The sequence below is a fragment of the Malurus melanocephalus genome, unplaced genomic scaffold (assembly GCF_030028575.1).
Source record: "Malurus melanocephalus ecotype Western Australia unplaced genomic scaffold, MMel_1.1 scaffold_159, whole genome shotgun sequence".
In the NCBI taxonomy this organism is placed as follows: Eukaryota; Metazoa; Chordata; class Aves; order Passeriformes; family Maluridae; genus Malurus; species Malurus melanocephalus.
The window spans coordinates 195,278-209,921 of NW_026623391.1; the positions used below are offsets into that span (position 1 = coordinate 195,278).

A 14,644-nucleotide genomic window follows, 5' to 3' on the forward strand; every position below is an offset into this window, starting at 1 on the left:
TGCAGATGATCCAGCACACTGGGTCAAGAAAAATCTGAGCTGAATTGGCTGGGACCACATGAATCAGACTCAATGGAAAATAAATCTCTTTARGAAAATATTTTGGGTGTGCCTTTAGTCAAACACTAAATTGAACATGCAACACAGACTGTAAACACTTTACCAGGGAGTCACTCAGAGAGGGCTCTGGGTTAGAGATAAGACAGATTGACTGGAAATATTTAACTCCTCTGCACTGTACCATGTGGTTGCCGGTTTCATTGGCTTTTACCTCCTTTAAATAATGAGTCTTTGAGGTGTCTTTAATTCGTCTTTATTCTTAAGTCAAACAATATCATCACTGAATTGAAGAACGAGGTTACTGGTTGAAATACAAGTGCTGTGTGAGACAAATATGGAAGATAACATTTTGCAAATAAATTAATACAGAATAATTGTCTTTGCATAGTTCAGAAGTGAAAAGTAGGAGGCAGCAGTGCGCACGTGCTGTGAACTGACACACACCACCACAAAAACCCCAGTTCCTAGACAAACTTGCAGCTGCAAAGAAAACAAACCAAACCAAAAATACCCCAAATCTTAGAGAGCACTAACTATTAAAAACCAGGCAGAAAGGGAACTAATAAGCTTTTTTTTTTTTGCTTTTTTTTTTTCCTTAACAGACCATGCTGCAGAAAGAGTGTTTTCTCCACAGACAGAGATGCTCTTAGATAATCTGCCTTGGCATCCCATAGCCTGTCATACCCGACTGTGATGCTCCTTTGTTGCTGCCCATCTGAAGGCCTATTACGTTCTGTCCCTGCCGAAGCTGCTCTTCTGAAAATCCTCGCCGATTCTGCTGTGCTTTCCTGTGCAGATACACACACAAAAAAAAGCAACGTACATACATGACATTGCTCTATGCATGACAGAGGACCACAAAAAGCAATCTGAAATCGTCTCATGTCCCTTGTGATGCAATATGTCATTTGCCCCACCCCATGTGGCTGAACAACACTGGCTGGGCTAATTGCTTTCCTGCATGCTCTAGTCAAACCTACAATACTCAGTGCTTCAGACTTTCACTGTACCTGTTAYTTCAGAACCCCAAGGGACTTCCCCAGCAGCTGTGACAGGTAAAATATTTATGTAGTGCTGTATGTAACATTCAAAATAGGGTTAATTGGTGTTGAGCTCCATAGCTCTTCCCAGCTGCAGTTCAGGGGATCTGATCAGAGACACTTACCTGTGCTGTGCTAGGAGTTGATACCATCCAGAGCAACAGGACAAATTGGTACAATTTAACTCAGTTGAGTAAATAAAGCTGAGTGCACCCAGAGCAAAGTGGATCAGAGAAGGGACTTCCTCACTTTTGCAGAGCAGACATGGGCTGTCTGCAGGACAGAACATTTGCTTTGTGCCRTTTCCAGATCTCTCACCTCCTAAGCAATAGGCTTTGCCCTTTGCACCTGTATCTTAACTGTATGACAGTTCTTTATCTTCTGTCAAAACATACTGACCACTTTTGTTCAGTGTCCCTGGTCYCAAAAGCCCTTTGGATCAATAAACCTTTGTTGAAGAATAAAAGGAGCCTTTTTCTCCCTGAAAATAGCACTGAAGGCYGAAGTGGCAGCTAAGAAGGACAAAAGTTTGCACTCTTCTGCCTTGTAAAAAACTGTTCATCTTGGATTCATCTTTGATTTGTATAAGGTGGGGAAAACAAGCGATTTACAGTGGAGAAGAAGGATCAGTCTGTTGCTCTCAGATGAGCCACATGAATCATCAGAGCCCCAGACTGAGGGAGGCTTTCCATCTAGCAGACCCTGCTCCCACACAGGTACAATCTATGGCCATGTCTGATTGTCCTGTGATCAGGTTACAGGTTATGCTGCAATGTGGCATCRAGTTACAGTTCCCCTTTTCTTCCCYACCCCACCACTAGATGAGAATACTAGATTAGGCACCTGCTGTGATTGAAAACCATCAACATGATCCTGTCTGTGAGGGACAGATCCTGTGCTGTGCTGAGAACCCTGGCCCAAGTCCAGAAAAGCACTTAAACTCTCTGCCAGGCTCAGGGTGTTCAGGACATTGCAGGAGATGCACCCATGTCCACATGAAAGCCCAGCAAAGCAGAACGGTGAGAATGATCCACAGGACACCAGGACTGACCAGTCMTTTTGCAGAAAGAGCCTTCAAGTGATGAAGCAGAGACCAGTGAGAGGGCTTACAGGGCCCATCACAGGCTCTCAGACTCCACARCTCTTGCCAGAAAGTTCGCTTTTTTGGGGGAGGCACACAAAACCGCCATGCCTCAGAAAGCAGGCCCCTCTCACCACTGCTTGATTTATTTTCCAGAACACTTACACAGGCACCAAACTAYTGCCAGGATCTCCACAAGAGGATGTTTTTTTTTTTAGAACTACTCCTATTACCTAATTGAATCTCAGGTTCATTGTGTTTGCCTCTATTTTAATTAAAAAAACAGGAAAGCATTCTGCTGTTCTTTTCTCTTTCCTCCTAGAGATTTTAGCTATGTTGATGAGTACTTCCATAGRGAGTCAAAAAGTAATTAAACAGGAAATAAACAAGGAACTGCAAAAAATAAGTAAAAGGAAAGACTAAAGGGAAGCCTGGATATGCTAATAAAAGTTGATTGCATACACAGCTTGGACCATACAGTGTTGTTTGGACCATCATAAACCCCACAGTTAGTATATGATGGTCTTACAGATAACATGTACAAGATTTGGTTTTAAGTATGTGGAAATGGCCTTAAGAGAGTAAGAAAAGAGTTGAAGRCAAGTCTACCCACCCTCTGTGCCTCACACTATGTCAAGTTCTGTTAGGCCTGTCTGGCATCACTCTTACCCAAAACTGAGCCCACCAGCTCTGCCAGCTTTACACCAGTGCTTGTGTTTGCCAAGCCCCAGGGGAACAAACAGCTAGAGATCCTTGAACTTTGCTGGGGGGAATCAGTCTGATGGGCCTGGGTATGTCAGACACTGGCAATGGAAAGTTAAATGGCTTAGCTCAAGYGTGGTATTATTCTAATCACTGCAGATCCCTGCACGGATACTCTTATGCCATTTGATATTGGTCTCTCAATTTAATTTAAGGCAATTAAGAATCAGCCTTAAAGCCCTGAATTATGAGCAGCATTGGGTGGCAGTGAGGGGGCTTTGTCTGCCTGAAAGGATAGGGAAGCTACTCAAAAAACAGCTCCTGACTGGCAACATGCAGTAACACCAGCTTTCCTTAGAGCARTGGCTCTAACGTGGTATTTTACAGAGATTACAACAGATAGGGATTGGCTGTCCCAGCAGTATGGGCAGGACAGACAGCTAGAGGAGAAGGAAGCTGATCACATCTTCATCCATGCCAATGAAAACCATTCCCACCCACAATTAAGAGTCCAGATGAAAATTAATTTTACCATGTGGGACTTTGTTTTAGTTACATAAAACAAATAAACCTGTCTGGGTCATAATGATTTCATGTCTGGTTTATGTTAAAGCATGTAACTGGATTTGAAATCAATTTTAAACCTAATTATATTCCACAAATATAAAACTATTTCTGCAGTGTATTAAGTTAATGTAACCTGATTTCATATAAACAATGCATAGGAGTTTGCATTAATTCATCTAATCAATCAAATCTCAGAATTCATCTAATGAATCAAATCTCAGATTCAGTTTAACCAGCTCAGGGTTTAAGACAAACAAAGTGAAGTTTGCTGTATTTTCACTGAGCCTCACCTAGACATCAGAAAATTCAAGGAAAGAAAAGACAGAGTCAGCAGTCCTTTTGCTAAACATGCCTTTGACATTTCTGTGTAAGAAATACTCTTGGATGGCAGAAACCCATGTCAATAATATTCCTGTGGGGCAGGAGASCTAACTGTGGGAGGATTTCCTTTTCTTCCTGTCCCTGCTTTTCAGCCTCCCTAGCCAAAACAAATAGAACTTCAGAACAAATAAACAGCTTTGCCAGGACAGAGAAAATTCTTYGCAGATAAGTGGTGCTCCCCAAGAAAAAAAGACTAAGAAATGAAATAATTTTTGGTTTGATGAAAAAAGGAGAGACACTTCATGCTTTCTCTTTGCTCAGTAAAGAGAATGGGGGTTCACAGACATCCAAACAGCTTTGTCTTCATTAGTCTTTCTGTCGATCTGCTGTGAGAGAGCCAATCTGATGACAAATGTACACTTCTGCTTCCCTTCTCTAGCCTTCAGGGAGAAAAAACTCCCCATAACATGGAAACTTGGGAAGGATTCTTCCCTTCCTTTCCCAAAGTATTTCCTGAAAGCCTAAAGGCAGATGTCATTACCAGCTTCCCAGGGAAGCCAGCTCTGAGCAGCTCTCTGGAGTTTACCTGTGGAACCAGGATGGATCTCCTTTGTAGCAGCCATCATCCTTGGTGACCGCCAAACTGCCCAAAGCCATTAAGGTTCTCTGCACTGCTGCCATGTCCTTCCCTAGAAAGCCAGACAGGGACATTAACACAGAAAATCCTTGCACAACAAACAGCTTGGAATGCTGAAAAGCAGTTTTATCCAATGTATTAACTAACTCCCTCAGGTGCCCTGAAGATGTGCATTAATAGAATTATAAAWGCTGTTTTACTGTTGCTGAAATGAAAGCACCGACATGCAAGAGCTTATTAGAAATCAACAAAGGGATAGAGTTAAGGGAGAATTTAATTTCTCAGACATTTCTAGGTTTCCAAGCCTTTGATTATTTTAATGCCTTCCCCCATACCATTTTAAGTCGATATAATCCCTTTGACAAAATTTTCTCCTAAGGAGAGATTACTTTGGTATACAAATAATGGTAATAACACTCAGTAAAATGTGGCTGAAGGAAAATAGTATGATAAATAACAGTGCTGTGTCTCAGAGTAAGTTCAGATTAAGTTTGATCCCTGTGCTAGCAGAACTCACAGCAGTCCTGGAGGTCTCCTGTGCAGATAACTTATCAGTCCTTCCCAGTTTAACCATCAAATCACTTTCTTAATCCTTCCTACTCCCTATGATGCTTTTCAGTTTCATRCTTTCASTTTCTGCCATTCAATCCACTATTTTTCCATGTGAACCCTATGTTACTTTATTTCAGTTCAAAAAGTCAGAGCTTGTCTCATCTTTAGCCAAATAAAAGTTATGTAACTTATTACCCAATCCAGACATGCTACCTTTTAGAAAACTTTCYAGCAAAAACAAGTTGCAGCAGGTATTTGCAATCATGTGAGGTGGTAAGTTATTGGAAATCTGCCTTTTGCTGCTCTCTTATGAAACCCTTCTGGAAGTATTTCTGTATTATATCTCCCCTCTTTCACTCCAGTTCTTTGTCTTTGTTAGAGTAATGTATCTAGCTAACAGATCTGGTTCTGGTTCTTCACATGGGAGAACAAACGGAGACAGCAGAGACACGATGATAACAGAGTTGAGCAATACCTCCAGTGGACCGGTATTAATGAACACACACTGAAGCCGAGAGGGAAGGGAGCAGTGCACACTCTGTGTTTATGTGCTGCCTCACCCCGATCACAGGCAGAGGCACTCCAGGGCTCGGTGACACACTGGCTGAGGTGAGGACAGCACCCCAAAGCTGAAAACATCCATCAGCTTCCAACTGTGGCTGTCATACAGGCCAACAAAGTTTATGAGAATCCTATCTGCAGGGGACCATTTGCTCAGAAAATAAATTGTCAGCCATCCAGAACTGATGTGTTTTGCTGTATTTAAGGCAAACTGTATGAGACGGGGTCCTGGCTTGTCCGCAGGAGCCCCCGGAGGAGCGGGGCAGGGACCCTCCGAGTGCCCCCAGCAGCAGATGCACCATATGCTGTGACAGATGCCACAGGCAACGTCCTTGGGATGCCTCCCATAGAACAGCAGTGCAGTGCCTGCCCGGGATGAAAAGGGCTGTGGAGAAGGATTTAAAAGTGAATCAGCTGAATAATGACGGCAAGYGAAGAAAAAAGCGAAAGGAACAAAAGGCAGGCAGTGAAACATGATGATGAGCCTGGCAGAGCCATCTGGCAGCCCCCCCACGCTCTGGGCTCAGCTCTGCTTTATTTGTCAGTGATGAGTGGGAGATGCTGCAGGGGAAAAACGGAGCGAGTGGGAGCTGAATGACACGTGCCAAAACAAAGCCACGGCCACGGCTCTGCCCTGCAGACTCTTCCTGTGGGTGAGGGAAGACCTGAATCCAAGTGGTTTTGGGTCACTTGCCCTCTTCCAGCAAGGATACAAGGGACTCCATGGTCAGCATRAGAAAAACCATGAGGAAAAATTCTAAATTTTCTACGCAGTCACCTGACAGAAGGGACCATTCACGTTCTCTGAAGCCACATTTGACTCAGGTATTGCAGCAAATTGTGGTCAGTGCTTTACCTCAGCTCCAGTTCTTGTTTATTGGCAGCCATGTGGGCTGCCCACCTGGCCCACAGCCTCAGCCTCTCTGCAGGGACCACAGCGATGACACTTCTGCTCTCAGTGTCCCCTGCAGTGTGCTTTGAATAGCAYAGCCTTGTTGAGGAACTTGGCACTGTTGTTAAAACCAGCAGGAAGGGGTCTCTGCTCACTTCTTGTGCTAAGCCTTTCTCTTCAGGAGAAAGCTGTCTGGAAGGACTTCTTCCCCTTCTCCCCTCTTCCCCAGGTCCAGAAAGGAAGGGTTCAAACGAAAACATGTAGAACTGCTCTGCACAGTATTCCTGAAATGCTTTTTTTGTAAAGGTTGGACAGATACCCAGTGGTGCAGCTGCCTCTTGCCTGCCTGGAAATACACCAAGAATGTATTTCAAAAAGGCAGTGAACATATCTTGGGCATGAATCAGGGAAAACTGCTCAGCACAGTATGCCTATGTAAGAAAGGGCCAAAARAGAGGCAATGCTTCCCCTGGATCAAGAAGCCACAGAGATGAAGAAAAATATACCAGATTGACTGAGTGAGTTTGAAACAGCCAACAGCAGATCATATCCCAAAACATTTTCATTAATCATTGCTAAGAATTTCAAAGCAAAAGCTCCTGGAAAACAATTAGTGCCAGGGAAAAGCTGTTTTTCAGTCACACTCTTTTCTTTYTCTGTAAATATACGTTGACATCTCTCTTTCTAAAGAGGTTATGGTGTGAAGTGTAGGAGTGCTGCAATTATGAAACAATGAAAAAGGGACTGTCCTTTCTGCCTAGCTAATGCATCCCAGCTCAGGCAATTCAGCCCTGAAGCAGCACAGATGCCAGAGGTCAGAGCCACACAGAGACACAAAGAGCTTGCAGTGCCTCACTGCTGGAGAGACACACTGTTTCATCCCAGCATCAAAATGAGCAGCAGGGAGGATGAAAAGGGAGTGGGAAAGTGAGGAGACATGGATTAGCTTTGGGAAGTCTTAAAATAGCAGCAAAAAAAAGTCTTGTATGTCTTCCTTCTAAGCTGCAAGTCGTGTTTTGATTTCCTGTCCTCTGGAAGTTACTGCCTTTTTACCTTACATCTGTAGAGAAAACATGATGAGTGAAAGGATGAGAATTAGGAGACCACCACCATCATTAGGAGCATTTTGTCTTCAAATCAAGTCCTTTTCCTAGTAAGGACCAATGCACTTTGATATGCATGGTGGGAAGCCATCACGAGTTGCAAAAGACTGCAAAGAAAATGCAGTCTGAAATGAGTCATTGTCATCCCTCAYAAGATAGATGGAGCTTCTCTCCCAACAGCCTGCTGGACTGAGAGGTGGGAAGGTGCTACTTCAGGGAAGTGAAAATCCCTTCATTTAAGAAATTTAAAGGTGGATTGGATGAAACACTACAGACTGAACTGTAAGAAGCAATCCTGCCCTTGTGCCCAAAGGTAAGTATTTTTCAAGCAAATCTGGCACTCTGAGGCCATTAGAGATCCCAGTAAATCCAGCTGTCAGTACATCCTTTCCCTCTAACCATTCACAAAGAGCTCCCTAGTCTTTCATTCCTCCAGCTGTCCTTCAGAGGAGTGATCTCTTCCAAAAATCCCAACTGCCTGTGAGAACAGACCCCACTTTTCATCTCGATGTGTACTCCTACACAAACTATGCTGACCAGCTTGCTCAGTGGATTGTTTTCTTCTTTCCACTGTTTGATTCTCAAAATATTGATGGAATATTTTGGATCCTTTCATGTGTGCCTTGCACTACTCTGCAGCTGTCCTTGCTCTGAGSGCTCAGCCAAAGCACTGCATTGCCTTGTCCAGGGAGATGCAGGATACAGAGTGTGTTTGGTGAGCAGCAGGAAGGGATTCACCACCACAGAAGTGGGCAAAACCAGCCCCACAAATGCACAAATGACTCAGCTCTTCAGCAACTGGAACAAGCATTTTCCATTTTGAGCATGGGATGGAGACAGACTTCACCTGTCTTACTGTGAAACCACAAGAGCACCCTGAATTTTTTTTGCTGTTGCCATAGAGACCTCTCTTAAAAGACTGTCTCCTTAGAGAGAGAAGCTCAGCTAACATGGTATTAAGCAATGAGYTGTGTTTCTCACTAGTCATAAAAGAGCCCTCAAGCTTCACAGAGGCATATATGCTCCTGGGAATGGATTTCCTAGCTCCATTTTAAGCTTTGCTTATAATTTGAAAACTGCAATAAAATTTTGTCATGAGAAAAACAGGGTTTCCCCTATTTCTTATTAGGAGCTATGTACTTTGAAATAATTAGCAGAGAGAGCAGTTGTTTTATTAGGTCTGAGGATTTCTAACAGAATGATGGGGTTTTGGGTAACATACGAGTTTGGAAAGGTTCTGTTGTGTCCTCAGGGTAATATAAATCCCTCAGAGGAGATAATGCAGCACTGGAAGAACATGGTAATGAGGTAAGGCAAACAGAAACAAAAGATAATTACATTAGAGAATATGCCTTAGACAAAATACACATCAAAGCAAAGTAAAATGAAGACTGTAAATGACTTTCAGTTTATTATTTTTACCTTCCCATAAATCCACTGTCTGGAAAATATCTGTTGTTCTTACTCCGTAGATTTCAGCAGCTTTTAAGAACTGAGATATTTGTTCCATCTGCTTGAAAGCCATTTTTGATTCAGAGATCTTTGCAATAGGCTCGTTTCCCTTYGGATGCAAACTGTTTATTAACTTGCATAACAGCTGAGAGATAAAGACAGAAACAAAATTAGAAAGCAGTCACCAAACTAGAGGGCAACTTGTGCACATGAAATGGTACTGCAAAATGCTTTTGACCTGGCCAGTTTCTGTCAGGGACATAATTTCTTTAGTTAAAAACAAAGAAGTGAATTTATAATAATCAAAGTATATTAGAAAAGCATTAAAGCTTTCATTAACTGAGGCAATAGCCTAGCCATATAAATCCTAATCTGCTAGAAAGAACAAAGCAATCACTGGTAGAGGTTATATAACAACTGACAGAGAAGAAGCCTCATGCCCAAGCCAGAAAAGAAGCAATGTCAATTGAAATGTTGTTAAAGTCACTTTGGCAGAGATTCAATGATTAGCATAGTCTTACAGCCACTGCAAACAGCAGCATCTGCCTGTTGTTCAATAAACCCAATGGAATACAATGTTTTAGCTACAGAATTATTCCCAAGAAGACAGTTATGATACAATCCTATCCTTCAAATTTGCTATATCTCTTCACCTTTCCTTGTCAACACTGATTACTTCTTAAAGAGAAAATATACCCCATTTAAAACTGATCTCATTTTACTGTATGAGAAAAGATGCTGAAGGAATGAGTCATATTTATATATAACATCCATGACTCATAAGAATCATAAATATTGTACTTATCCCAGTGCACTAGTAGAATAATTCATCTTCTGAGATTAACACTCTTGATCAAAAGGAAATAAATTAGATACTAAGATACATATTTCTGCACTGACCATGAGCTCTGACCAATTTATCTGAATGAAATCAGAAAACAAGGGCACTGTGCATATAAACACATTTAAGTGTTGTAATTGGACAAAACACTTACCGTTCCATCCATCAGCCAGGTCTGAAAATGTTGYCTTCCAGGAGGAGGGTGCTCTATCTGTTCTCCACACTGTACAATAATCCAGTTCACCAGCCTAGACTCTAATTCYGGGTCGTATTTCTGTTCAATCTTTTCCTGAACTTCTCGGCTTAAGCCATAGCTCGGTCCCCTGTTAGCCATCTCTGGAAACAAGGAAGAACTTACTTAGCGCACAGAGTCCCACTCTGCACCTTTGAAGTGTGCACAGATAAATAAAAGAATAAAAGAATGAGCAGCCTGCCCTAAATGTTAGACAGTTGAACAGATGTTCATCAACACTGAAAGTAACTGTATGGCACCGGTTATAGCTGTTCCACAGAACAGGGGAGGGATCAGCGAGGGAATATCCTTTTCCAAAAGCACAAATCAGCTACAACATCTTTTTTAAAAGGAAGGAAAAAACAACAGTCCCCCCTGCCCAACCACAAAAACAGRAGAAAAGCAAGATTTAAAACATAGTCGGTTTTAAAGAGAGGCTCCTGCTATGTTTACAGAGAATACAATAGGGTTGTCAGATCAACGTTACAGCTGCCTGCAAATCCAAAAGCACTTTAAAATTGCCTACCTAATACTTGCTAATAAGAAAAAGGCTGTGCATGGGAGCTCAAGCAATCCGATTAAAGATGCAGAGTCTTCCTCAGCAGAGATGCAAGGATGGATATCCAGAGATCAGCACACTGAAAAAGCGATGACGACTTTAAGAGACGAAGGCTGCCACAATGCCCTGCTGCTGCTGCAGCATCGTGGTTTGAAGAACAGTGTATTGATTTGATTTTCCTCACATATGAGGAGGGTCAGAGCAGGGGCGTTGCTAAGAGCCATTAAAGAGACCTGCCTCCTCAGTCACAGCCCAGGGATCCTGTTTATCTCGCCCATCTTTGGTCTGTTTTCATGCATCTTTGCTCAGCCTCACGCTGCTCACCCCACCGGCTCAGATTTACTCCACCTAGTCTGCATCAACCCAAACTGCATCCCCGTGACAGATAGGCAGAAAAACAGAGGCACTCTCTCAAACGAAGGCAACAGAAAGTACCATACATCTGGTTTATTTTTAATCATAAGCCAGAAAGAAACCCTTTTCCTCCTAAATCTTGTTCTGAATCTTGATTATAACAGGCTGAGAGGATGAAAAATAATTTCTCCTCTTCCCTGTTCAAGTGCTGATCAAAAGTTTGAACAAGGGTACAATAGAATGAAAAGTGAAGGAAGAGAAGGCAGGTAGTAGAATATTATTACCACCCTATCACCAGTATATATTAGGCTATCAAATAATGGAGCAGCATCCTGAAAAACAACTCAAACCATTAAAACAAAGGGGAAATCACTGAAAACTAGCAAACCTACTACAAARCACAAGGATTTCACTTTCTGCTGGAATGAGTCAGCTAACTTCCAGTGATAGGAAGGGAGCTATACCCATGCACAGTCATTTAAATTTTGATTATACCACTTGTACAATGTGAAAGGGGAGAGAAGAAGAGTTAAGACAAGACGTTTCCTGTGGTCTGATTTAATCTGATTTCATCTGATTTAATTAAATAAAATCCATTTGCTTCTCTCTGAGCTACACACAAGACTTTGCCAAATGTCTTACATTCATGCTATATTATCCACTCTGGTATGAAATAGTTTCCTTTTGGCAAATGATTATTATTCAGCTTGATATACAAGGAAGTTGATAAACCCAAGGTGGGGACACAATCAGTTTTGCCAACAAAAGTCCTTCTGCTGCATTCCGAAAGGAAAAAAAAAGGAGGGAAAAGGAATACAGTTCCTTGTACATCTGTTTCATAAGTCTCTTTATCCATTACTTCCTCATTTTAAGACTCTGAATTCTCAGATTTATACTGCTTCTGGTGCTGCTGGGTTTGAACAGACTCAAGARATGAAAAATTTAATAGATGACCTAATTCATTGTTGTGCTCCACAGGCATTTCATTTAGTGCTTTCTCTTCCCTGCACTGGTAGTTTTAAACCCCTATGAAACACTTGATTACATAACTCAAAGCATGCTACGTGACAGGGCCACCACTTGAGCACTTTGTGTCTCTGAGCACGCTGTTCAAGGCACAGAGGATGCGCAGGAACCAAGGCTGCAAGCCCAGCCTGGAGAGCAGGGAAGGAGCAGGCTGCAGCTGCAATGAGAAGAGGCACAACATGAATCTGACATCCTTTCCCTTCAAGCAACTCTTCACACTCTTTGGCCAGTCCCACAAAGAATAAGCTTTATTTTGCACTTTCAGATATTTCTGTGTTTTTCTGTTTAGAAGGGAGCTAYTTAGGGTGCCTGGATGTTTCTGGTCATACCAGGATGCTCTGTGCTCACCGGCAATAAGATTTCATGAAAGTCACTCACCTTGGCATCAGCCTGTTTTTCCTAACTTGGGGGCAGGGATGAGTAATTTAMCTCTCCTAAGCTGCAGAGCAGAGGTTTCCCCCGTCACAGATGCTGGCTATGCAACCTGCTCTCAAGGGACTGCTCCACTGACTGTGAAAGCTGAAAAGCTTGTCCATCAATATCAATTTTTAATAATCCTTTGAAAAACTGGAAAATTGCAGAGGATTGGAAAAATGCCAGCTCCCCACCAATATTTTCCAAAGTACCACTAACCAAATAATAAGCCTGCTTTCTGTGCCATCAATCCTGGGGAAAACAATGGAATGATATTTTTATTTTATGTGATAATGTTGATGCAATTTACTAAAAGCTCTGTAATTCATTAGAGTTGGCTACTCCATGACATGTTGATTAGGGAACTAAACCAATTCTGAAACAACATGACATATTAGAGAGATTAAAGCTGGCTAACTAGTAGGTTCTGTGATATTACTGTAAATGAAAAATCACTAATGATGGTGTATATTTTATTCAGTCTGTGCAAGAATATAYTTCCAGGCCTGAATTATTTAATGTTATTAGAAGTCACAAAAAATCACCCCCAGCTTGTAAGAAAATCCCAGCTTATGTGAGTAAGCAAAAAATATAAAGAAACCTCCTTGAAAGCAGTCTATTTGGAAGCAGACAAAAAAACTGTCAAATCCAGCCATCATAAAAAAAAATATTTTTAAGAACGCAGCACTCTGTCCTGTGGCAAAATAGATGTTAAAAAACATGCAGTGGATGATAAGATGATGTGTAAGACAGTGTGATTGAAGGGCTTGGCTGAATAAAACATGGGAGGTGCAGCAACAGCAATGGGAATGTCATATCCAGTTCTGACAATCACTCTTCATAAAAAGGGGTGGAAGAGTGAAGGAAATTCAAACAGTGATTCCAGTAACTTGGGGATAGAAAATTAGAGCTTTTACAGGAATCCCTTCAGAAGGATTATCAGCTTTACTCACACAAACCAGAAGTTAAGAAATGGCAAGCACACGTGCCTACAGGTTAAAGAAAAACGGAAGGAACTCAAGTTCCTTCTGTCAGACACAGGTAGACATCAAAGCCTGATGGTTACAAATGTGATATGGAAGAAAGGGGCAGGTTGCAGTACACAGCTACTACTATTAGAATACTTCACCTACTGCTTCTAATGGATTTTGTCATCTTATTTTTCTTGGCAACACAAGACTGGAATTTATGACTGAAAAATAGAGATGAAGCTTGCATAATTAAAGTAGCATTCCATGCCTGTAAGCACTATGGCTCACCTTATGCTCTCAGATAATCACAATATTACCCTATAAATTTAAAAAATCTTTGTAAGCTCATAAACAAATGCTGCCAAAACCAATAACAAAACTGACATTAACTAGCTCACTACTCCTGTGTAGATCCAGGGTAACTGGATAGCTTTCAGTGTCTTCCAACTGGAACACAGAAGGAAAAGTAAAACATCCTACCATCGAGGGACCTTTAACCTTTGTCAGATTCACTGCCAGGCAATTAATTCCTTAGAAAGAGYCTGGTATTTCAGCTATCCCAGGCATGATCTTACAAATTGTGGTGGGTTGATCTCCATCAGGCAAAGCTATCCAGCAACAACTGGGAAGTCCAGGCTCCATTTCTCTTGTATGCCACTGTACAATAATGGACTTTTCAAAAATGAGTTAAAAAAATCCTCAAACCCAACCAAAACAAAAAGAGGGAGTTTTCCAAAACTTTAAGTTTACACTATCTCCCTTCACAATGAAGCATCTGAAGAGCTGCTCAAAGATCCTCCCTGCATGCAGGTCTTTGTATGATGTCAGGTTTTCTAGAGTTGCAGAGAGGATGCTCAGGTCCACTACAAGCTCAGTGTAAGCACAGGGCCTTTTTCAGGGAGCTGCAGGGCAGGAAAGTGCTCTGCAGACCCCTGGTTTTATGCATGGCTTCGTTGTAAGACACCTGGAGATGTTCTGCACAAGAGAACTGGTCAGACTAGGGGAAAAACATAGTATTGGAATAYTGACCTCTTTTTAACTGTGCAAAAACAGGTGGCAGAGTTATCAGAACTGGGGATAACATTATTTTAGAAATTCTAACTTCCCAGTTACTTTGAAATCTACAAGACAGAGATCCTTGGAGACAAAAAGAGCTAACTTAGGCAAGTATCTCCCTTCCACCTGCAAAAAGGTTTCTTTGCCAGCTGTGAAGATGGTACGCCCCAAGCAAGTGCATACTTTCAACACCCCAAATTTGGGATTAAAAGAAAAGTAGTTC

At 41.9% G+C, this 14,644-nt stretch overlaps 1 protein-coding gene across 1 annotated transcript; it reads right to left on the reverse strand.

The window, feature by feature from the left end:
- Window positions 1-302: 302 nt before the first annotated feature.
- TAGLN3 (transgelin 3) lies at window positions 303-10,951 on the reverse strand. Its single transcript, XM_057371829.1, has 5 exons — window positions 10,568-10,951; window positions 9,964-10,145; window positions 8,939-9,113; window positions 4,358-4,460; window positions 303-848 (listed from the first exon to the last, which is right to left on the reverse strand). Exons 2-5 carry the CDS (start codon window positions 10,141-10,143, stop codon window positions 707-709), a joined length of 600 nt encoding a protein of 199 aa, XP_057227812.1. The 5' UTR covers window positions 10,144-10,145; window positions 10,568-10,951; the 3' UTR covers window positions 303-706.
- Window positions 10,952-14,644: the final 3,693 nt, after the last annotated feature.